This window comes from Harpia harpyja, chromosome Z, assembly GCF_026419915.1.
Source record: "Harpia harpyja isolate bHarHar1 chromosome Z, bHarHar1 primary haplotype, whole genome shotgun sequence".
NCBI lineage: Eukaryota > Metazoa > Chordata > Aves > Accipitriformes > Accipitridae > Harpia > Harpia harpyja.
The window spans coordinates 34,962,389-34,987,770 of NC_068969.1; the positions used below are offsets into that span (position 1 = coordinate 34,962,389).

Consider the following 25,382-nt stretch of genomic DNA (forward strand, 5'->3'; position numbering starts at 1 on the left):
TTAAGTCTCAAAATTGCTCTTTTCTATCTAATCCCACCTATTAAACAGATCAATTTCACAGGTGCAAAATAAACTGTAGTTACTTTGACTTGGCAACCTAGATGCCAGGTGAGAAACTGATGGCCCAGTGATCTTTGGCTCTAGTTAAAGTGAATGCTGCAGGCCATTACTTATCTCTGTTAAATAAGAAATGCACACCTATAACAGTTATTGTATGAATTTTTTATTGTTGCAAGTGCTCTTTCAGTTTATTTCTTGCCACCTCTTTCTTTCAGCTCTTTTAAAAAAATGTGTTCATGTAAATAGACAGAAATGTTTTGTATTTGTGATCACCAAATATTGAACAAGTCTACAAGATTATACAAGACTTAATTTTTGTTTTACCAATTTTTCATGATTTTCCAAGGGATAAAAGACACTGTAAGAGGAAATAGCACATTTATTCCTAAACCATATCTTTACAGAAACGTAACCACATGACTTTTTAGTTTTTGTGTGTTTTTACACCTTGCAATCTGGAAATTAATGAGTGTTTAGATGGGATGGACCTGGTTACACAGACCAATGTATGTGCAGTTGTCCTGACTGTGAACCAAGCAACATTGCCTGTCAGATGTACAGATGATGTCAGTTTAAAACTGTTTGCAGTACATGAGTGTAAAATAAGCATCCACTCACACTTCTGAACAGCAGTTTTTTAGAGTAGTGGCCATAGGGATGAGAACTAGAACCAGTAACAAAGAAGTGAATATGGTCATACTGAATCTAGAACTCAAGAAAATTTCTTTGTCTGTTTTACAAAATTAGTTTTAAAGTGTTTGTCCTGCCTGTAATTGTTCTGTTTTTAATTTTGTCCTTAGGAAAAAAACCAGTCTGTGAAAACTCTAAACAAAGAGTCCTACAAATTAAGTCAGGGTAATGTTTTCCTTTCAGGCATAATATTTCGGACGTCAGTAACTTCAGAGCAATTTTCTCTCTTGTTTCTGAGAGCAGAACAGAGCTGCTAAAATATAATGAAAATACTTTTCCTTCCAAATTTGTTTCTGTTTCTAGTTCTCCTTCCACTTGTGGTGCCAATGTTTCATTTTTAAAAAAAATATAGAGTACAAGCGTAGTAACTGTGAAGTGGTTTCAGTAATTATTTTTCAGCCTCAGGTCATCCCTAACAACCTGTTTGTAGCTTACTGTGTAATTTCCTAAATTTTGCCAGAACTTGTTGATGATACAAATATCTTGCATAAATAAGAGAGCTCTTGTATCTCACTCTAGTAAATTAAAAAGGTGTTTTGTACGTTACCTGCTGTAAGGTTTCATTTACCTAACTCAGGTTCCCAAATGTTCTGTAAGGATTAAGTCTTCTGTGCATATTTCTTTTCAGTTGACATGGAAACAGAGATTTCAAAAAATCTGTATATTGCAAAACTCAGTTTTATGCCATGATAACAAATAAATCCTCCTTCTTTGTCTTTTAATATGCAGCAGTTCAGTGGTAGTAAGAACATCCGATTTTAAATTACATTTATTTCACTTTTGTTAGTGCTCCATATGTGACTCATATTCAGTTCATTCTGATATATTTCAAAAGCTTTCTGCCAGTTACAAGTGAAACTGTGGTGTTCTGTGACTTCTGCTCTGACCTATCTATCTAAATGCCCAAGCTGATCAGCTCTCTTGGCTTAAATAAATCAGTTTGACCGAAGTCAGAATATGTGATACAATGTAAAACATTTCATTTTGAAACATCTCCTGGAAGTATATGAAAAGACTTTTCCCTATCATACCCTCTGACCATCTCAGTCTGACATCTTTGTTTTCTGATATGGCTGTGGACCCCAGGGGACTAGGCTTTTCTGCAATGAAATGTGAGTCCAGCTGCATAGACTGCTTGGAGCACCAGTGGAGATGTCAGTTAGGGAATCTAATGTCTGTGAAGTCCAAACCTGCCTTACTGCAGGACTGGCTTCTCAGGCTAAGTGAGATCATGTCCAGCTGTGTTCTGTTGTTCCCACCCTGCAGTTTCCTCAAAGGCAGACAGACAGACCCAGACTTACCTCTCTCAATCTTTCTTATGCAACATTTTCATGCAGAGGAAGAGAGGTCACCGGGGAGGTGTCACTTACAAAGGTGAAATAAACTATCTTTGTACAGAAGAACAGCACCCTGCCAGTAAGCCTGAGATTGAGACCTCTGCGGTCTCTGCTGGGACCTCATGGACAATCCAGCATTGTCATGTTCTTGGCAGGGACCATGACGTCCTCTACAAGCATCTGTAGAAACTCTGAACTCTCCCTCTTTTAAGGAAAGCCTCACACTCACTGTCAGCATGTGTCATGTTCAACCATAGAGTTTATCTAATGAATGTATTCTGTCTTTTTTCACCTTGTACTTGTCATTACCTCTACTGCTGTGTTATTGTAATCCTCTTGGGAGTGTTATGACAGTCATAGATACAGAAATACAGAGTCTTCAGAGGTGTTTCAAGGGACTTGACTGAGTTCTGTCTCTAAGCTTTCTAAAGCCTTTTCACAAGACTGTAATGTTAACTTCTTTTCCAAGCTTAAACATAAATATTGTGTTATTGTTCTGAACACATTCTCATTTTTGTAAATGAGCTGGTGGTTCCCTTAGCTGTGCAGTTTATAACTATTGCATTAATGATTGTGCTTTTTCTTTGCAATGAATGATGGAAAAACTGCTTCTGAATATGTTCTTCAAAAGCTAATGAGCACTGTGTATCTGCAGATGGTCTTAATTCTTTCCTCTAACCATTTCTCCCCCATCTGCTCAAAGGCTTCCACTTGTGTTCTTGAATGTGAACAAGAAAGAGAAGGTTTCTGTGTAGTTGGTTGTTCCTTTCTGGTACTGTAAAGGAGGAGGTTTCTTGTTCCCAATTCTAGTGTTTGGTAACAATTCATTTGAAGTTCTGGCATTGAGAAAAGCAATTAAAGAAAAGCCTTACCTTTAAATGTCAAACCCCTATTCATTAAATAATGAAGAAATGATAAAGGAATTTTTTTTTATAAACTGGGGTCATAACTGTGCCAAATCCTTAGATGTAAATGCCTGTTTCATAGGTACTCAAGTGGTCTGAGTTATATTTTGCAGTCTCAGATGTAGCTGGCTGCACTTTGCCTGCTCTGGGACAGATCTTTAGCAGTTGTAGGTTAGTCTAAATTCCCTGAAGGCAGTGGCCTGATGCCCAGTTATTTTGGCTGTGGTTCTGACTTACCATGCACATCATGTCCTTTTACTGCTCTGCTCAGTAAGACAATTTTAGGTAAAACTGCCTTCTTTCCACCCTTTCAGCATTGCCTTGTGTTAGGGTATTAGGGGTTTGAAAACAAGGGTTACTCTTGTTATCAACATGTAACAGGTACTTTAGAAATTCCAGAAGGAAAGAAATTATTTTCTTATTTAAATTTTATTCTATGTAGGTAAAAATATATAATTCTGTTTAGGTATTCTATGTAGGTAAATGGGGAAGAGCAGTTGTTCAGAGGTATGCTGTTAGGACAGAAGCAGCATGCTGCAGCCCTGTTCTTGGCCAAACTTGGAAAGTGAACTCTTTCCCCATCCTTCAAGGATGTCAAAGAGCACTTTTTGTCCTGGGATTATTTCCTCATGTGCATGTTTCTGTATGCTAGAGAAATCACATGGAGTATATCTTGTGTGGTTTTGCAGCTAGATATACTCAGTGATTTGGTGTAACTCACAGCAAGATGTGCCTTTGAACAAAAGCAGAACCTAGGCCAAAATTTCTTGGGGGACCTGGGGCCTGGAGCACACCTGACGTCATACAGACATCAGCAAGGAGAAGGAATGCTAGTATTAAGCTTATGCAGTTTTCTAAGTGACTAAAATAGTTATTGAGCATGAATGAAGTCTGACTGATGCATAACAGTGCTGAACCTGTTTCAGTGCATTTTCAGTACAGCATGGAAGACACAGACTGATTAATTGAGATTTGCTTCACTACTATTAAGAATACCTAGAGAGGCAGGTTCAAGCCCTTATTAAGCTGCATGATTACATACCATAAGATGTTATTCTTCTTAACAGGGTTGGACAAATTATTAGCATCAAAGCAAAGGTGAACAGAGCGTTCAAAACCAGTATGGAGGTAAGAGATCATCACTCTTGTTCCTAATGCTATTTAAAGAGGAGAGGTGGGAGGAGTAGAGGAATGCAACATGGGTCCAGTCTTACTTGTTTCAGAAGGAGTTTTGTGCAGATATCTAAACAGTAACACTGCCTAATGGAATTCTGGTTTCCTAATGACTATTATATTTGCATGTTTCCTGTAAAATAATCCATGTCAAAGTAGAAACTGGACCCTGAAGCCTTAAAATCTTTGGCAGGTGTAATGGACAGGATGGGATAGGTGGTGTTGGTCCAGTCCAAAGCTATTGACCTCTAAGCAGTCTTTGGATCAGAGCTAGGATTCACTGAATAGGTAGAGTTCTAAGTATTTTTGAAACTTCTGTATTTTGAAATACAAAAATATTTATCTCAGGTGTATGCATGTTCTTACTCTTCATATTGTAACAAGTATGCAATGCATTGCCCAATCACTTACTTGAAATAAGAATTGAACCTTAAGGGTACTTTTCTCTGCATTGTGGCCAAGTCCAATTCTCATTAATATTAATGAAAGTGATGCATCTCACAGACAATGTATTCCAAAAGGTTCTAAAAATGAGAAAGAAATCAGAAACTTTGATGTATATCAGGCCTGTCTTACAGGATCAAATACAGTGTTTCACCTTCAAGTGTTTCATTCTGTTTTATACATTCATATAGACTTTTTTGCTCATACAGATTTTCAGAAAGATTCAGATGGGGACTCCAAATGGCACAAAAGTAAATGCAAAGACATAGCCATAAAACTAAATCTAAGTGTCTTTCCTATTTTTTATTTTATCCTCCAAGTGATGCTAAACATACATACACAGTTGTTGTACTAGAAAGATTTTCAGAGCTCAGCAAATATTGTGATGTTCTTATGTGTTCAGAGATGTATCAGTGATAGCAAGAGCAGTTTTTTTACCTTTTTTCTTTTAGGTTTAAGAGACTGGGCATGATTAATTTAATAAACACTGTACCATTTTGTCTCAACTCAACTGACAATGATGTAAATACCTTTTTTGTCTCCTTCCTCCACTACCTCCTTCCTTGTAGGTTGGCATCAAGGTTACAGTACAGGATGTTTTGACTAATGTTGAAAAAATTATGAGTGTGGCATATGCAACATATGTAGCCAAACCAGTTGGTGGTGGAAAGGTATTCTTTCTGTTTTCTTTTATGCTTGAAGTTACTGGGACTGAGTTTCTGTGAAATAACCCAACTTTTCTGGTTGTGAAACACAGGAAAATGCTCTTACCTCTTTATTCTGATCAATAATAGGAAAACAGCATGAAGTCCAGATGTTACAGAGATACTTCTTTTTTCCACATCTCTGCTCTGAAATTGTTAGGCTTTTTTATTGTTTCCACTTCCTCTTGCACATTTGCTAGGAGTAGAACTGGTGTCTTTGTAAGGGCTGCAATATTGACAGAGGCAAGCACTGGAAGAGAGATCCCTGCGAGTCTGCACCTTCTCCTTTTCAGAAACTGACCTATATACATCTTGAAATCTGCAAGGGTATCGGGCGTGGGGTTTCTTTATCCTTCACTCCCCCCTTTTGAGGAGATTGTTCAGACATCACTGTTCAGATAGAAGACATTATTTTTAAGCTAGCTTCCAATCTAAATTAATTCTTTGCCATTTATGTTAATGAGTTTTCATGCCAATGTTTCTTCTCCCCAGTGTTTGGCTCCCCAGAGGTATTAGAAATCAGTCACGGTTCTGTTTGGCCTTCACATTGCTGTGCCAGACAGGCACAGTTCTTTTAAAGTTTTCATATGAGAAAGGCCAAATATTCCTCAGATCCTCTTAATAAACTCCCTTTATATGTAGTATTCGACTTTCTTGAACATGAGTGACTAGAATCATATATCTGACTTACCTGTCTCATTGAATGTGTTATGACAGTGCATCTGCCTTTTTAACATCCACTGCAGGTTGGCAGAGAGCAGTCATCCCATGAGCAATTAATATATCCAATCATTTCTGCTTTCCCTTTTGCAATGATATATTACAGTTTGCAGAAGAAACGGATTGGAAGTTTTACCAAAACTAAAGCCCAGCTTATCTCTGAAAGGTTATTGGCTGAATAGATTACCCTGAAAGCACTAAAGTAGTATAAAGTAAGGATTGTTTATTATTGCTTTGATATCATATCCATGGCATCAACCCATTTACCTTTTGCCCAAATTTCCAGGGAGGTTAATTCAGGATTAAATTGGTGATGATTAACTAAGATTAGGCTTAAGACAGGAATGCCCCAGAGAGAGTTTGAGACTTCAGTTCAAATTCCATTACAATTTAAAGTCTTGGAGAAATTAAAGAACATTTTTTCAAATCCACTCTTCTGAACAACTGTTGCTAAAGCTGTGCAGAGAACAACAGTATGCACTTACCGTCTTAATCTTTTAGCTGGGCCATCTGCAAAAAGCTAGGAAGCTCTTGAGGAGGGCCAGAAAGGAGGCAAGGAAACTGCAAGAGGGTTTGAGTGAAGACTCAAAGACTGAGAAATATTAGCAGCACCACTGCAGGACACAAAATGTTGAATTTGTCTGTGTTGCAGTGCTTGTGCATTATTTTAAGGTTTCTGAGGCTAGACCTGGTAGATAAATCACACAAGTGACTGTTCAGTGGCACCTCTGCAGTATTTATCTAAATGTAATAATTTTCTTATGCCACTACAGGTTTGGATTCAGTTTGTCATTGAACTGACATACATAGGAATTTGCACTTGAGGGGGAAGAATGTCTGATCTTGGCAAGAGAAGCATGTGTGTCTGGGCACAAGTAGCATTTTGGGCATAAATGTATAGAGTCTGAAGCTGCACCAAGTGCTGGGTGTTCACGTGTTTCTCCAGCTCAGAAGACCAGGGCTTCTTTGCAAATGGGTCCTCAGATAGATGGAATAGGATATGTGAGTACAGAGTGAATTGTGAAAGAGGGAGCGAGCTATTTGCGTAGTTAGTGGGAGTGGGCTCTGGGGTACACTTTCCCATAGACTACACCACTGATCAATGCGACTGGATTATTTTTCTGATACAAAAATTCAATACTCAAACCTTCATATTAAGATCTTATTTTTTCTTTTTTTTCTTTTTTCTATTTTTCTTTCTTCTTTTTTCTTTTTTAAATGAGAACTGTCTTAAACTTAGTGTGATCTCATGGACGTTTGTATTTAAAAGCTAAAAGCACTTTGTCATTGAGTTTTAACAAATGATTCTGAAAGGATAATGCAGAATCTCTTGAACTTTAATGCTGTACTTGTTTGTATTAATAGAACTTGTCATCTTGGACAGTTGATAGCAAAAGGTTGTAGAAAATGCTGATGCCATTTTAAGTTCAAAGTGCACTTTGTTATGGCTATGGCATTCAGAACTTTTTTTTTTTTTTCTTCATTTGCATAGATTGAACTAGAACCTGTAAACCTTCTGTCTACAGAAGATCACCTGGAGCACACCCTGGCTATTGAAAGAAGGAGAATTCGACTGGGCTATGAACAGGTCTTTCAGAACCTAATGCAGGAGAGTAATAAGGAAGGTGATTATTGTGGTCAGCATAGAAGACAGAACAAACGACTTACGGGCAGCTGGAAGGGAGGAAAAAAGCAGACAAAATATCTGAGTAGAGCTCCTTGAGGTGGTGGTATCATGTAGAAAAGAGTGTGCCAGATTTGTGAGGGTGTGTAAGACAGTTATTCTAATAGAGTGGTATTTCTTTGTCTTCCAGAAATTCCAGATTTAAAAATGCAGGATTAAAGGCTAAGCATGCATTAAATAGATGTGAAATGCAGATCTTCATGTAGGTTATATGTAAGGTTTAAGTGTTCACACAGGACTTTACAATATGGTAATAAAGTCCTGTGACACTAGCTGTAGTGTAGATAGAAGGATAAAATTCACTCAGGCTTATGGCTGTGTCTTTGCAAGAAAGCACTAAGAACTATTTATGTCATAAGATCATTCTCAACAAGCAGGGAAACTTCATTACATGGAGGTCAAAACAGGTAAAAAAAAAATTTAAACTCCTCGTGACCAAATTGGAAAAATTGAGCCAAGAAACAGGTTCGTCTTTGTTTCTGATAGTAATGTCTGTTCTCAAAGACAGTTGTGCTCAAAAGTTGCTTTGTTGCCCTGCAAAAGAAATTATTCACAACAGTTAAGAAATATGCTGATATTTGGAAAATCTGAGCCGTAACTCTGTATAAACAACAAACATTATGTGGTTTTGCTGAGGAAAGATGAAACCTGTTGTAAATATAAATTCTAGTCTTAATAATTTAATAAGACTGTGTAGAACTGAAGGGACTTGTTTGCTACAAGCAAACGAGTTATATGTCTTCATAGTAACTGTCTCATGGGAGACAGCTTAATACCATGAAAGACAAATCAGAGGTTGATGATTTTGGTTTCCACTTCCTTGCCTGGAAATATCCTCGAAGGATCTTATCATTGTTAGCACTAATTCACGTCCTTAAGGAGAGAGAACAAGCAAAACAGGGGAAGAGAGAAGAACATACCGTGTGTAAAGGTAGCAAAATAGGTATAAGTCATATCCAGAAAGTGAAGTTTGTCTTCTGAGTGGTTCTTATGCAACAACTTAAGTAGGTCCGAAGTGCAAGTTAGTCAAATGTGTCCACACATTTATATAATCATAAAGTTAGTTAATTATGGCAAAAGTCAAAAGTACAATTCAGGTCAAGTAGCTTCTAGCACAGATATACACTTTTAAAATGACTGACATAATCTCAAGCCTGAATCTGTTCTTGCAAAATATAACTGAAAAAAACAAAGATTAGAGTGAGGATGTGTGGCTAAACATTTGAAACTGGAATTGGAAATGCTCAGGTAATGGAAGTTTGTTACTGATTCAGATCCATATTCCTGGTTTTTGTGTTCTATATTGTCTCTGGCAATCACAAGATTTGTAACAGGTTATGAAATAATCATGTCATACTCTAACCTTAATTAGACACATTTGCACAGGTGCCCATCATACATGGTGCTCAAAGTCTATGAAAGGCATTTGAATAAGTGATAGACTGCTCTGACAACGTCTGTTAGAGGTCATGCATAGTAACCATGAATAATTGCAAGCACATGCTGAGGCTGTTGGCGGCCTACATTCACAGCTAGCCAAGTTTCACAGTAACTGCTTCTGACACAGCTTCTTTAAGGGATATAGCGAGGGCTGAGAAGAATCACTGTGCTGTGATAGACTATGGGGTGCACCATCCCCCATCTCTTATGTCTCTTGGAAGAACAGAGCAAATCTTCAGCCTCTTGCTTCCCTTGCAAAGAACAGAGGTCTTCTGTGTCTTTCTTTTTTTTCTTTTCATTTTGTCTGAAGCAAATTGCATGCTTCAGTAACTGGGGGTATTTTCTTCTTGGCTGTCAGTTACTAGCTGAAATAATTCATTAATACATTGCTGCCGTATTTCAGATACTTTTGAAGAGGAAGATGCAGTTTCAACTGACCTTACTCATGTACAGAGTATTGAGCTTGTCCAGCCTCCTCACGCAAACCATCATGGAAACACTTTTGGTGGCCACATCATGGCTTGGATGGAGACAGTGGCAAGTATTTCAGCAAGGTACTTCTCTGCCTCATAGTCTTTGCATATGGTTCTAAATGGATGTGATTTTAATATTAAGGGTTTCACAGGGATTTATTTTATGAAAAATACAGACCTAACCCTTTGTGACTTTTCTTCTGCCTCAGATTGCAGGAGGCCTTTGAACTATTTATGTGGTATAGTTCCCACAGCATGCCACACCACTGTGGGAGTCAAATATTATTCTTCTGTTACACATGCAGACCCTAAGGCAAAAGAGGCTATGTTATCTGCCTGAGAATCTCTGCAGAAAGTCATCATTGGACATAGAAATAGAAACTTGGGCTTGTGGTTGGTGCAGCATTTTAAAAGAAGAGTTACTTGTGAAGTTGGGATAAAACCAGTACTGACCCTGTATCAACTGATATCCAAAAATGAACAGCCTTCTAAATGTTAGTCTGCAGATCCTTATGCCAGAAGAAAGACTAAGTCAGAGAAGAAGAATCAAAAGAAACAGGTTCTGTTTTGTTGGTGAGCACACAGAATGGATGCATAACCTTCAGCAAGTCACTTAACCTTTCAGTCTCTCTGAGTCCTACGTCCTATAGGTTGTAATATTTTTAGCAGTATAAAGGGCTCTGACATCTTCAGGTAGTAAGTGCGAAGTATTTTTGTGACACTGCCTAGTGTTGCTTGTCGGTATGGCCTAGACATATAATCATTTAATTTCTCTTCCCCTGAAATCAAACCGTTGTTTTTCTCCCTCCTTGTTCTTGGACACTGTACAAAGCTTCTTTGTAAGCAGATCTTGAGTTTCAGTTTGAATTCTCCTTGCATACCAAGTGACCTAATTCACTGCAGGGATATTACATATGTTTTTGCTTTTTAACTTTAATAATTAAATGACTTCCCCATTCATTATTCATATAATTTTGATTTGTAGCCAGTAGTTGTACTGATAACAACAGATTTTCTGTAGTGGTTGTAGAAACAGCTTGTTTTAGTAACATTAGAACGCACTGACCTTACCCCAGTGTGTAATTTCATTGGCTCTAAAGGGACTGTTTCAGATTTTGCCATAATATTTACCTGTTTTCATTTTATATATTTTACCTAGTAAGAGTCACATTTAGCTTTAAAAAAAAGAGAAGGAAAACATCAGCCAACCAAGTACTGAAAAAATTTTCTTTGCACTAATGAATGTCAAATGTGATTTGTCATGTTGAAAATTTCAGGAATAATAGCTGGTGAGAGAGGCTTGTTGAAAACAGAGATTTTGTAGTTTATGCTTGAGAAATAGCTAGTCTCGCTACAAACCTTTTGTGAGGCCACTCACAATTAGTCCTGACCTTTGAAGGTGCCAGTTAAGAGTTGCTATGGCCACAAACTCTGATGGAGGAACGGATGAGGAGGGCTAAACCTTGACAAATAAATTTCTAAGGGCATTTTAAAGGTTATTCACCCCGCTTCTCCCCTCTCCCCTCTCCCCCACTTTTTTGGCTGGACACTAAATGAAAATCTTGCAGATAGCAATATAGCCATTTGAAAATTATTAATATTAGTTTGAACTGGATCTGAACATTCTTATTTCTTACACTTGCAGTAAAAGAATTCAGGGCATAGTTTTCCAGGAAAAATGGAATATTTAGGCCAAATTTTTGGTTTGTTCCCTCTCTTATTTTCAATAATATTGTGTTTGCATCTTTATAGTGAACATTGTAAATAAGATCACCATTTAGCATTTTAAATCAGAAGAGCAAATTATTCTTAATGAAATTACAAAGTCATTTGAATGTATTAGTCTATTAAAAAGATGTCCTAGTCAATTAATTACCTACAGATAATTGTGTGCGTTCAACAATACTGATGCATTAGTTTGCAGAGTGCAGTTGAGTTAAAAGCTAGGAATGCTACAAAATTGTATTTTCAAGTTTAAAAACTGCGCAATGAAAAATCTATTCTCAGATGTGCATATGGGATTCTTATTGAGGAGTTTTGCATACATGCATGAGGATAGAGCATGTTTTTTCAAAGTCTAAAAATAAATGGCGTTATTGTATATTGTTCCCTATTCATGTGGTGCACAGAGATCCCAGTAAAGAGTGGGGCTTTCACTACATTTAGAACTGCTGAAGAAACCTAATTTTTGCCCACTCCGGAAGGCTTGCAAACTAGATCCCAATTCCACAAAGCCTTAAGCTGTATCTGTACAGCAGATTTTTTTCTCGAACATAGAATCATAGAATCATAGAATCATTTCGGTTGGAAAAGACCTTCAAGATCATTGAGTCCAACCATTAACCATGCCCCCTAAACCATGCCCTGGAGTACCCTGTCTACTCGCTTTTTGAATACCTCCAGGGATGGTGAATCAACCACTTCCCTGGGCAGCCCATTCCAATGTTTGACAACCCTCTCAGTAAAAAAATTTTTCCTAATATCTAACCTAAATCTCCCTTGCCTCAACTTGAGGCCATCTGTGAGGGTCAGAGAAGTGACTAGAATTCCCTAGTGTAGATAACACAATATTGCAAAACTTTTCCTTTAGCGGTGTAGCTGGGTTTGATCAGGTGCGTATCTGTCCACTGTACTGGTCCAAACAGTAGCTTTGCTAGTCTGCTCATGGAAAGCATACTTGGCTGGCACAGACCATATTCTGTACTAGACCAGCAAAGTTTTACCAGGGTGGCTACAGGCTATTTCACAAGCAGTTCAAAGAGATCCAGTAGGACAACCCAGTTGAACCTAACTACGTGTAATTGAGCACAATACAGGATCAGTTCTGAGATAAGAAAAGACAGGTGAGTGGATGCACTATGCAATTGGAAGGACAAAGGGAACAGAGTTACTAAGCTTTGTGTGTTTGTAACATACTTTTGGACCCTCCACTTTTGAAATTTAGCCAACAGTTCTGTGTTTCTGAATTGATGAGTGATCAGTTCAACATCTTTCTATCCCTTTGTATGTTCAAAGATGAGTTTCCCAGCTCAGCGCCAGTAACGAACTGCACCTAATATAGTAAACAATACCAAATTAAAACAACCACAAAACCAACTATGCATTTGACGTTATATGAGTAGTTTTTTATTCTTATTTCATATAATACTAGCAGAAAACATCTGACAAACAAGCAAAAAAGTACCAATATTAAAAAGAATAGATAGATTGACATTGCTTTGCTTGAACACTGTTTCTGGTGCTCAACCTTTCTGCTCAGGTTTCGTTTAATTGTTTAAAGGCTTTATGATCTGGCATTTTTACGTGCTGAGCAATATCCTACTCCCCATGCAGTCATATAGAAATTAATGAAACTCTGTGAAGTAAGTGTTTACTCTGTAGGTAAGGGATTCATGGTCTGGCTCCAAAAGAAGGTAATATCAAGCAGTGAGAATTAATTAGTCCATGTTTGTAAAGTGTGTTGAAAATGAAACAGCATGACATAAGTGGTATTATTATGTTTGAAGTTCAAATTATATGCTCTTGTAGCTGAACATGTTAACTGTATTTCAGTGGGTTATGGAATAAATTAGTGTAATATAGTTATTTTCTAGGTTGTGCAAGCCTTGTTGCTCTAATCACTACCCACTTCAAACCTAACAAAGGAGGTTCTTTAACTCGACTGTATGTTTTGCTCTGTCTCTCTTGCTTTCTTTTTCAGCCGCCTTTGTCATTCATATCCCATCTTGAAGTCAGTCAATATGTTTAAATTCTGGGGACCATCCGTCGTGGGTGACCGCCTTGTCTTCAATGCAATTGTGAACAATACATTTCAGACTAGGTAAAGCTCCTCATCTGCTTGTCTTCCTTGACTTCTCCAGCAACAGCCTAACTGCGTGTTTCAGGTTTCAGCTATCGGTAGGATTTGCGTTATTGAATGAATTATTTTTCAGCTGGAGCTCTGAGGGATATACCTGTATCTGTATCTATAACTATCTGTCTATATATGCTTTTTTTTTATTTTTCTCAGTGAAAGTTTTTGAAAATTTATTCTCTGACTTTCACTCTCAATTTAAAGATAGTTTGTAACCAAATCCCAATCCTGCAAACTCAGACCATAAATATCACTTGGAAATTCAGGAATTTTCAAGGGATGAGTTGGTCCCACAGCTTTGATTCTTCAGAATACTCCAGCTTGCTGCCAGGATCTTCCTGTCTTGGCATCCGTTGACAGATCTGGGTTCTATTTATTGCTGGTTAATGGCAAAATTCATATTTTGTTTTGTTTATTTCTTCCCAGTGTTGGTTTGGATGTATGCAGAGGTGAGGCTTTACCAGTTGCAGTTTGGAATAAATGGCTACAGCTGAAATTTTATCTTTATTTGAGTATATGGTCGCCATAAGCATGAAACATAGATTTTGGCACACTGAATGCCTGGTACTGGAATTTAGTGGTGTGGCTGTTGTCCAATCTTGCACAGATCCTGCTTGCTAATGGTTACTCTCTCTTTCTCTCTGCTATGCATGCGCTATCTCCTCTACAGTTTTAGGGCTACTGTTGTGTTTGCCTCAGAGAGAATAACTCTCCTGTGACCTTTAGCAAAGGGTTAGCACCTCTCTGCTAGGCTGTTTTGCTATCTACAGGAATAGGGCCAACAGATGCTCTGGTTATGCCAGGGATGTGACACAATTTATGTGGAGCCCTGTTCCAACAGGAGGACATGTCCAGAAGTTTCAAGAGGTGTAGCAAGACAAGCCACAAGAAGGCAGAAGCTAAAGTAATTCCTCCTCCAAATTCTGTACATGTGACAAATGATATCTTGGCATTGCTGTTCTATGGCTGTTTTCTCTGTAGGTATATTTGATCCCTGCAGAATGCTAGCAGGGCATGAATTACCTTCATACTATGCTTCTGCTGAATGTCAAAACAGTATCGTCTTGTTCACTTTTGCTGTCTGTTCTCACAGAACATGAGCATGTGCTTACTGGTGTTCATATTTTGCTATTTAGCTCAATTTCAGCTCTTTTTATTAACGCTATTTAGCTAGTGCCACCTTCTATTTTATTTCTGAAATGTGTCTGTTCAGACTGAGTAATTTATTTTGTATGCTACAGAAGGTATTTGAGTCAGGCTTCCTGCACACAGGAAAGTGTACAGCTGCCCTTTTTAGTATGTCTCAGGGCTGCTCCTGCATCACTTGTAGTAGTTCAATAATTAATTTAAACTTCTATTTCAGTGTGGAGGTTGGTGTCCGTGTTGAGGCTTACAACTGTGAAGAATGGATCAAGGACCAAGCACGGCATATTAACAGCGCGTTTCTCATTTTTAACACTGTAAATGACAAAGGAGAGCTGCTCACCTTCCCCGGAATCAAACCTACTACAAAGGTCAGCTCTCATCCTCAGGAGTAGGATGAATGCATACATGAGATTATGTGGTCCGACCCAGCACACTGCATGTCACACAGCCAGCCACTATAACCTTGCTGGGAAAGCAAGGACTGAACAGGGCACTGAAATGCATCCTCTTGCAGAAGAGAAGATCTCTGAATGAAATGTTTGCCTTTGAGTGAGAGATTTGCCATTGTTAACTTCAGTCACCCAAAACTGAGAGGTGTAGTAGAGGTAGTCATCATTAGAAATACTGTAGTTAGTTGATGGACAGGGAAGAAGAATCTGCTTTTTGCAGATTTTTGCACCTATCTATATCTGTCTTGTGCAATCTCCACTGTCTGTAGATGAAATTCCTAAGTGTTCATTGAATAAAGTTATTTTTATGAACCCTTAATGAAGATGAGAAATAGAGTTAATAGAGAAGTCTGTAGGAATCAAATCCCATGAAATGGGTGGGCTTTCCTTTCCTTTTCCTTTTCCTTTGACATGGAGATCTCAGCATGTGTTACCCTGAAAGCAGTTCATGAAGCACTCAGAGCAGTTTGAATACTGTTGTTGAATTATTTGCTGTGATGTCACTTGTCATTAACCTTACTGCTCCAATTATGAGATTTTTAGAGAGCCAGCATAGTCAGAAGTGAAATGATTATTTAACATCAGTGAACTTATATTTTCTAGGATGGCAACTGGACAAATAAATCAAGGTGTCCTATGTACTGGCTGAGGCAGTAAGGTTCACTACTGCCCATTACAGGCTGTTCCAAGAGGAAAAACTGACTCTTCCTCTAAGAAAAAAAAAAAAAAAAAAAAAAAGCCATAGCAGCTTAGCTTGTGTCAGAAAAACAGTGCTTCCCTTAAAGACCTGCTTAGAGGGGCATCCACAAGTTAAGTGTCACGATAAGAACCTGTACACCCATTCCTTCAGAGTAAAGCAAACAAATCTGGGAAAACTAGTATATGTTTAAGGTACTTTAAACTTTCAGTGGTCATTTGACTGAAAGTGACAGCTGGTATGGTAGTGCTTTATAAAACAGGCAAGAGATGTCTTCAAAAAATGTTAGGTAGAACTTGGTTTAAAGAAGGCTGAGATGCACTAATCTGGAGATTCTTCTTATTCCAGAAGCTACATGTCAGTTCTTAAAAGCTGAGGAGAAGAAGCTTTTTCAAAGTGGCATATCCTTCAAGATAACAAGTCCTGTTGACCTTTAATGCAGTTTGGTGTGGTGTATGCTCTTCGGTCACTTTGTGCTTCAAAAAAAATCCACTCTGGCAGAGTAATAATAAGGGAAGGGAAAGACCTGCCACCTTGAAGGGCAGATTGCATCTTTTTGCACAGTGCTTGCTCTGTGTCCCAGATCCATGTGCACTAAAATACGAATTCTTACATGCTTCCTTTGTGCTTTGAACATCAGATGATGATGAATTGGATTAATAGTTTATTTGGTGGGTGGCACATTTAGAAAGAGTAGAATGTGTGTGATGCACTGCCCAGCTGCCATGGGTTTAGGACCAAAAACTGCTAGGAGTATGCTACTGTGATACAACTTTTTATTGGATTGCTTTTGCAAATTTAAGGGAATATTGTTAACTCAAAAGTAAACCGCTGGCTCAGGTTAATCTGGGGAAAGGCCAGTGTACAGAGTACAATTCTTTATTTATTAATAGTACTTCTCTGGCATTTGTCCATCAGTAAGAAATAATTTTTAGTTGTCTTTTTTTAGACTGTGTCCTAAAATAATCAGATGTGTTACTGTCTGGTTTACTTTTTATAAAGGATGGTATGAGGCGATACCATGGAGCTATTGCCCGAAGGAGAATTCGACTAGCCAGGTATAGTTGGGTTACAAGGAGAACTTGATTTTGAAAACTTAATTTTTTAATTTATCCTGTAAAAAAGTAATCATTTGTTAAGTAGTCAAAGTCTCCTCAAACGTAACTGTTACGTTGCTTAACTTTCTGAATAATTTTGCCTGAGTTGTATTGAAATTATTAAAGGCTACTTGTCTCAAAAATACTTTGCTCTACAGGTTATTTTGTTTCCCCATCTTTCTTGGGAAGTAAAAGGCCTGTCTTGCAACCGGAAATTTATAAAATGCCTGTAAAATATTTAGAAGACACTTAAGCCTATGGAATTTATTGTTTCTACTATATATGGAAGAAAGTGTAAAAAACCAATTCATGCTATTTTTTTCTTTTGAATTTTGTTTTAGAAAATGCATACTGTCTGCTAATGAAGACAAACCTTCTGATCCCTGGGAGACAAGCAACCAGGTAATCTGTAGATCGTGCCCTATTGTCTACTTGCTTAAAATGTGTGTATTTATACACTTTTTGGGTGTGTAAAACAGTAGTACAGGCTGTATCTGTTTCCAAAGTGGACCTTCTGTATTAAGCATTATGATAGTCATGGAAGAATGGATAAATGTGTAATAAGATGAACCTTTTTTTGTTCTGAAAAAAGAGAGTAGCTGCTTCACTATTGATTTAAGAGTAAGTTTCGTACAAAACATAAAAAATGTCTTTAAGATAGACACCTTTAAGAAGTGGTCCCTTAAGCAGCGAAGCAGTAACGTCTTCTGCAGATTTACATCCCAGTGTCCCCAGCTTTTAAAAAGCTGAATTCTCCTGTAGGAGAATTAGTTTGAGTTTTGGGTTGGTTTTTTTTTTCCTTTATCCAGCCACTGACTTTCTCAAAAATTGCTGTGAGGAGACCATTTATTAAATGCTAAAAGTGGGGCAAGAGACATGGCAATACCAACAGACAGATGAACAGTGAAATAGCGTAAACTTTGTTCCTACAGGAAAGAGAGGTGAAGACATATGTCCATTCCTAGATACTCTGCATCAAGGGGTATGTGTTTCTGGCTTGGACATGCTAGGCCATAGAATGTCATGTGCCTGTGTCATGAAATGAATAGTGATGAACTTGAGTTTAGGTGGACTTATAGACACCCTAAATATTGTGTCAGTGTCAAATTTTTGTAGTTAAATTTTCATTGCATTTAAGATCCCAGTAGCTCCCAGAAATTTTACCAAGTCTTTTTCCATTACATGAAAAAATAAATAATTGAGAATTATAATGCAGGAAGTTATTTGCTGTTAACAGTGGCATCTCACTGTTTGAAGCAGCATTTCTTTTTTGCAAAACAATAAATATGCACACATTGATAAAAATGGCTTACTTAAGATTTATTTAATATTAAATTAAAACCTGTCATTAAGACTCTTAGGCTGTATTCTCTTTATACAATGGTTAAATGAGAACTCCATCCACTGTAGTCAAGCATAAATAATGGATATTTTTGTACTTTCTCTGCTCTGAGCCTGCTGTGTAAAGCAATTGCCAAGACAGACTGCAGCTTGATAGCAATGAAGAGGTTAATTTCCCAGTAGGTTTTAATTACTTAGGAGGAAGATGGACAAAACCATTAATTTAGTGGTCTGAGAGGTTACCCGTATTATCTCTCTGATGGTCACAGTTTTCCTGCACTGCTTTATAATTGGAGAAGCCGAAAGTAATATTTTGTTGTTGTTTAATTAGGGTTGTTTTGCCAACAGCCATGTGAGCATATAATCTAGCTATTGAAAGCATTTAATTCAGAAACTATTGGACTGTTTTCTGGAAGGAAAACACTTATGGGAAAAACAATGGCATTTGTTTGCAATTGAAAGGTAATGATAGAAAAAGAGCATCTCATTTCTGCAATGTTCAGTGAAATGTACCTTTACTCCTTCATTTTCAGAAATGTATCTTGCATTTCAGGCATATGTGAGTTACAGCAATATAGCTGCACTGACACACCTAGCAGCGAAACCAGGATGGGAAATAACCAGTACACTGAATGATGTAAGTGCATAATTGTGGCATAGCTGCATGGCCACTTTAGTTATGTTTCTCCGTAAGAGTTGGGCGGAGAAAAGCAATGTTTTACATTTGTAAATAAATACATTGGCTTGGCAGTGTTTGCTTTTACTGTGGCTAAGGCTGAAAACCAAAACTCCCAGAGTTTCCCTGAAGTGTTGCAAAGCAACCTCTGATTGTCCAGACTGCTGTGCAACCTGGAAGTGCCATGGAGTTCTTCTAAGATGGTCTGAATGGCTGGCGAACATGGGACTTGGGATCCCAGAAGGGCGGGCTTGCCACCAGCTGATCAGTTGGGCTTGTTGAGCAGCACACAGGAGATTGTAAAAACACAGACAAATCCATATCTCATTTCTGTGAGGTGTTTTCTTTGCCACAACTGACTTGCTTCTGTGGTTTTGCCAAATTGTTTGATTCCAGCAAAACACCAAACTTGGACTTCTTTGTTTAGGCAGTGCTGTTGACAATCTGTGGGGCTTTTCATGTCACTGTGATAAGCAAAATGTGTGCCACAGTCTGTAATATATTGCCTTTACCAGCTTTGCAGCATGGGAGATGTTTCTAAGTAGCAGGCATTATCTTGTGATAGTTCAAAGTGGACACTGCCAGTTGGCAGGTGGCAGCAATTTGTACACCATATTTTTCAGTCTCTGTCTTCTCAGAAGACCACTTGACTCTTTTTCTATGCACGTTTTTCCTTTCAGATGTTTTTCTTTCTGCCCTTTTTCTATTAAAAAATTACAAAAGCCTGAAAGCAAAGCACCTCTCTGTTTATCAGTCAGTGTTATAAGCTCAAAATCAATAAGGAATCTTGTGTAAGCCAGTTTCAAGATAGAAAGATGCTATTAAGAAAACCAGTAGCAAGATAATTTAGCAGGGAAAACTGAGTTTTAACCTAGTTGCAGAGCATGTTTTCCAAACTATTGAGAGAGATCTGTTAAGGTTTGGTTTCTGAAATATGGTTAGTGACTGGCAGATTACTTTAAGATCATGTAGATTCAGAGATATTTTTGGACAAGAAAAGATTGTTACAATCTTTTAGTCTGATCTCCTGCATGTCACAGGCTATGAAACTTCACTTACTGATTCTTGCATCTAGTCAATAAGCTACTTGAGTAAGACGATATCTAAATCATAAGGAATTCCAGTGATGGCAAATCTTCCAGTTCCATGTGTAGGTTGTTCCAGTGGTTAATAACTTACAGTAAACACTGCTGTGCCAAATAAATGACAGACAGCACTTATGCTGGAAAAAGCAAGCTTGAACAATCAGACTGAAACATCAAGTGTTATTTTCAAGCCTCTGCTAAAACTGTATTATTATTCATGTGAAACTTTCTTTCTGCATCCACTGGGACTGCCACAATCTCAGTTTCTTTCTTAGCCCTAAATGCTTGAAACCTGTAATAGAACCAGCACCAAATGTTGTGAAGAAATTACTTCATGCAAAGAAACAAAATCCATGTACTTTCTGGATGACATTTTAAACCAGCATGATGTTATTTCTCTCCCTCAGCAAGCCACCAGGTACCTTCCAGTATTACTGGAGTCTGGAACTTTTTCCCCTTTTTGGATATCTTAAAATAGTCTTGATAGTAAGATCTGCCTCTAAGCCACTTATCTGGTAGAAAATCTTGAGTAGCTTTTTCTAGCTGTTCTTTCACCTAATTGAAGTAGGTATCTGAAATCCAGCAAAATCTCAGGCAGGATGTAGGATGCAAATCACACTGATGCTGTCAATGGGTGGAGAGTAGCCATTGTTCTGGACATTTCTGCATTATCTGGCATTGTTAATCATTAGACATTCCTTAAAGAAGTGGCAGGGATCCAGGGTAGCACACTACGTTCTTTTTTCTGGAAGGATGTATGCAGTGAACAGTGATAGCAAACCATACTTAAAATTGTAGGCTTCTTCAGTTGTTGTGTACCATTTATTCCATTAGGAAGTCTTCTTTCTTATATAGTATTTACTTGCAGGCACAAAGTAGACTGCCAACAAAGTGTGGATGTCAGCAGTAGGCAGAGGGTACATTTGTCACCATATGTGACTGCATGCTTACCTCTAAATTAATGCACTAGGTGGATCAGATTTGCTCTTTGGTAAAGAAAGTGAGAATGAAACCTATCTTGGACTTTACCCATACAGCTCCTCCTGTCAAATTTAGATGTGTGCTCAAGTCCCTAAATGCTGGTATAGATGCAGCTCCAACGAAGGCTTTCTGCCAGCTCCAGTTCATGAAACTTAGTGTCTTGACAAATGTTAGTTTGGTTTACTTGTCACTGTTACACGCTCACTTTGTCAGTTTTGCAAATGTGAGCACAAGGGAGTATGCCTTAAGAAACTGTATCTAGCTCAGAACATGACATCATCTTTCTTTAAGCACTGCAGGCCAGCACATGCACATCATACTGGTCTTAATGTTTTCTGCACTCATGCACAAGGTCTTGATCCTTGTACTTAGGGTATACAATGGTGTAGACACAGAACAACTACTTAGCCTTCTCTGATAGACACTGATAGCAGCATCTCCAGTCAAACAGATCTCTTCAGTGTCCACGAAATGGTTTCTTGGGGAGAGGCTGAAAGAACAAATAGGAATCAGGTAGTAGTGCTGATCGGTGAAAGCCTGAAAGCAGTCATACTATGGGAAAGGAGACTGTCAAAAACATTAGACTGAACTGTATTTTGGGATGAAATATTCTAGTAAGTAGGTTTTGCAAAGCAGCATGTGCTTCTCTGTATGCACAGGATTTGTTCCCTTTTCCCTGGAACTAGAATGACCCCAAGCTGATTGACAGTTTTCGAAGGTAGAAAGTGGCACTGTGAGCTCTTTGACATAGAGCCACAAGACTTGTAGGCCTATAGTAATAATCTAGCCTTGCCAATGTTCACTTAGCAGAGACATGTTTTAACAGCTGCACCTCCTACTTTGTTTTGTGATTTTTCAAGTCTCGAAGACTCCTAAGACAACATGATTTCTCTTCTATGCCTTAGAACAATATTGATCCATGCATCCTGTAGCTGGTTTCTAAAGCTCTTAGGCCTTTTGTTTTATGCCAAACTTTACTTCAGCAAGATGCTTGCTGGATTATGTTGGGTTTTTTTTCCTATTTCAAAACATGAAAATACAAAAACATACAAAATCTGTGTTGTTGCACAAATGCTTCATTAACTAAAATATTGTTAATTTTTGATATAGAAAAAAAAAGCAACAGAGATGATGAAGCTTATGAATTTTGTATCACTTAGAAATGAAAATCCGTTAAACCTTTCTAGGATTTGAGAAGAAATTTAGCACATCAGATTAAAATTTGGGAATAAAGTGCACTAATTCTGAGCACTCTCTTCTACCCATCTGTTACGGATGCACGACTAACCAAATCCAACAGGTGTTAAAACTCCGATTTATTCTTCAGCAAAAGTTAGTTAGAAGTCCGGTAACATTTTCTAAAACCACAAGCTCAATGATGTAAAGAGAATTAATACTACACGGCCGACTTAAGAATCCCCAAGATTGAAAGTGATGGTTCAAAACTCGCGTATCACTCGCCTAAAAGCTGAGGGCTCTCTCCCTCGAGGAGTTACCTCGGGCGGTGACCTGACCCGAGGGGGAGTCCCCGACTGCAGACCCGCTGCTCCGAGGACTGACTCCAACGTGTCCTCCGGCGGGACCCCGTTTCTACCCCTGTTGAATCTGACCGGTGGTCATTTAATTCTATTGGCCAGGAGGGTCGCCTCGGTGTACCTGGCGCATCTCGATTGGCCAGTTCAAATTTCAACCTGCAGCCTCCAGGGTTTCCTTCCCCTTCTCCCTGCCTGGAGAAGTTTGGTTTCCTGCTGGCAGGATGGGGGGGAATGTACTGCCACACCATCTTCTTCCATTATACAGGGTTTATGGAACATGCAAGCCCTTCTTTTGCAAGCATTGTATATACATTGTTATGTGCAGGTTATTAGTTTTTAATTCTTTATGTTAGAATTTAGGCCTATGACTAGAAATAGACCCAAAATAATCAAGACAAGATACTGCAAATGTGGGACAAGAGAGTCAAAACTACGTTTTGAAATAGTTTTTCAATATATCATTAACTCCAGGTTCTCTGCTTCACAGTAAAGAATAGAGGAGAAAAAAATAGATATTTTGGAAAGAGAAATGTTGAGTCATTTTAGGGGAAGGGGGTATGGGCCAATGTGTGACTGATTTGCATGGAGGAAGGGAGCTGAAGTAGTTGAACTCTACTAATTACTAATAAAAGACAAGCTACTGGACTGCATAGGTTGGAGAGGTGGATCAAGGATCCCTCTTAAAGCTTGGAAAGTGCTTTTGTAAAAATCTGGTCTCCTTTGGATGTCTCCAGATAAGCTCCCCAAAGCTGCAATGTGCAGGATTGCTGGATATGTTCCAAAATCCAGATGGCAGGGAGGGCAGTTTCTTGGTTTGTCTTATTTTGATGAAGTCTCACGCATACTGCAGGGATGCTCGTCTCATCTAGTGTGGCCTCACTCCAGCTTGCTCCTGCTCACCAGTGCCACATCCAATGGATTCTACTCTGTAGTTTCAAATTTCTGGAAAGATTTAGGTAACCATCACCTTTAGATACTTTACATAAACCTACCTTAATAAAGTTTCTTCCTTTCCTTCCTAATAAATTGTATGTTACCTTTCCTTGCCCATATTTATGCTGTATTTCTGTAACTCGACCTGGTTCAAGGGCCAGGTAATGAAAATATCAGAATTCTGGACTGGTGCCAACATGCCCAGGTCTAAAAAGTCCAGTCTCCTGTCAACAATCACTACGCCAAATTCACAAAAAGAATTGCTTGAGGTCCTCAGGTTGCCTCATTAGCTTTTGGAGTTAGTGAACTGAGCCCTGTAGGAGAAGACTTTCTATAGAAAGGTTGAGAAGAGGCTTTTACCTTCATTCCTAAGTGGATCTGCTGTTGCTTATGAAAGTGATGACATCTACGTGGTCCTGACAGAAGAAAATACAGTAAAATAACTCAGTTTTTTCCAAGGCACCTGTAGAGTGAAGGGTATTTAGAGACTATGTATGCATAGTGTGAGAAAGAGGTCATAGTGGCCTCTAGCTCATTCAGTTCCACTTGCAAGCTAATTCAGCTATCCCTAACCAGATGTAATTAAAACTGTGTGATGTCACTATGCTATCAGTGTACTTTATTTTACATTGTGCTGCATTTTAATGTAAAACTAGTCTTGAATACTCATCTGCCTTTCATCTGTCAGATATAGTTTCATAGGTACTCCTGAGAAAATCTGCTTAAGTCCTAAACGTGTAACATTTATAAGTGTTAAAATATTTATAGTAATCATTCTTTGTTTTTAATATGTTGTTCACTTTTTTCAGATAAAAATATGGACTCATGAGGAGGGTGATGTGTTGTCACTCAAAGTTGAAATGCAAGTGCAGATACCATCACATCTAGCTTTCTCCGTTTTGTCTGACTTCACATTCCGCCAACAATGGGACAAACATTTCTTGTAAGAACTTACCTTTCGTTAAGACTGTTTGAATCCACTGACAACTAACCTTTTCTGATACAAATATTTTTTGAGATGTTGACACTTTTCTACCTAATTAAGAAGAAATTGCTGTAAGAAGTTGACATTAAAGATTCATTAGTCAAAGTATGGATTGAGTTTTTTACCTTAAAAATAGAATTTAATTTCTCCTTAGTCTGATTTTAAAATACAGTTGCCCTTGACTGTCAGAAGAGAGAGCTGGGACAGAGGTTACCCTTTTCTAAAATGAACACAATTCCATGCCTAGACATGTGTATGTTAAAAGGTTTAACTTCAGTAAGTGGCATATAAGCTGAGGTGGGTATATTGTGCATGCTCTCTGTAAGAAGTAAGGCAAAGCTGTGGACTCCTTCATGTCTCTGTTTTTTGGGACACTGATGCTCAGCTTCATCATACAGTCAAAGTGAGAAATCAGGAAATGGCATTCTTCAAAATGCATATTTTAAGAAAAATAACCTCTTATAGAGTGTATCTGAATTGGAATGGGTTTCAGAATTGCTGTAAAAGGTGTTTGAGGTTTTTTTTATTTACCTTGCCTAGAATAATGATTAGAGACAATTGAGTTGATATGATACTAATTTGATTTGGTGAATATTCTCTTAAAGGAGAAGCTTTTTTCAATTAGTCATTCTATCCTGAAAGATTTTTATCAGAGGGTGAAAGGGAAAGCTTAGGGATATTTGAAAATTTACACTCTCTGCTGAATTTATGGCTTGTAACAAATGAAATCTGAAGAAATACTATGTTGATTTTCCATTTCTACAGCCCAAAATCTCAGCTTTCTTATGACTACCATGAAGCCTGATGGACTGGTCAAAATGGAATACTGGCTTAGCAGTGCTTATTGCTAAGGCAGTGGAAGCTGAAATTAAATAAATCAATTACTGCTAGTGTATAGGAAAATTCTGACTTTTTTTTGTAGTGAAAACTCAGAGATAGTGATCGGTACTTCCAAGACAGTGAAAGAGTGTGTC

General features: G+C 38.1%; 1 protein-coding gene across 2 annotated transcripts in view; it reads left to right on the top strand.

Moving 5' to 3' along the window:
* The window catches only part of ACOT12 (acyl-CoA thioesterase 12), a 32,668-nt gene that overhangs the window by 3,729 nt on the left and 3,557 nt on the right, over positions 1-25,382 (top strand). Inside the window, exons 3-12 of one of the 2 annotated variants that reach the window (XM_052776709.1) lie at positions 4,060-4,120; positions 5,179-5,280; positions 7,526-7,658; positions 9,561-9,711; positions 13,331-13,450; positions 14,847-14,997; positions 16,778-16,833; positions 17,214-17,274; positions 18,767-18,850; positions 24,233-24,366. In XM_052776709.1, coding sequence (XP_052632669.1) covers positions 4,060-4,120; positions 5,179-5,280; positions 7,526-7,658; positions 9,561-9,711; positions 13,331-13,450; positions 14,847-14,997; positions 16,778-16,833; positions 17,214-17,274; positions 18,767-18,850; positions 24,233-24,366 — 1,053 coding nt within the window. Of the gene's footprint in view, positions 1-4,059; positions 4,121-5,060; positions 5,132-5,178; positions 5,281-7,525; positions 7,659-9,560; positions 9,712-13,330; positions 13,451-14,846; positions 14,998-16,777; positions 16,834-17,213; positions 17,275-18,766; positions 18,851-24,232; positions 24,367-25,382 lie in introns of those variants that run through there. The other variant, XM_052776710.1, reaches the window with a different exon arrangement.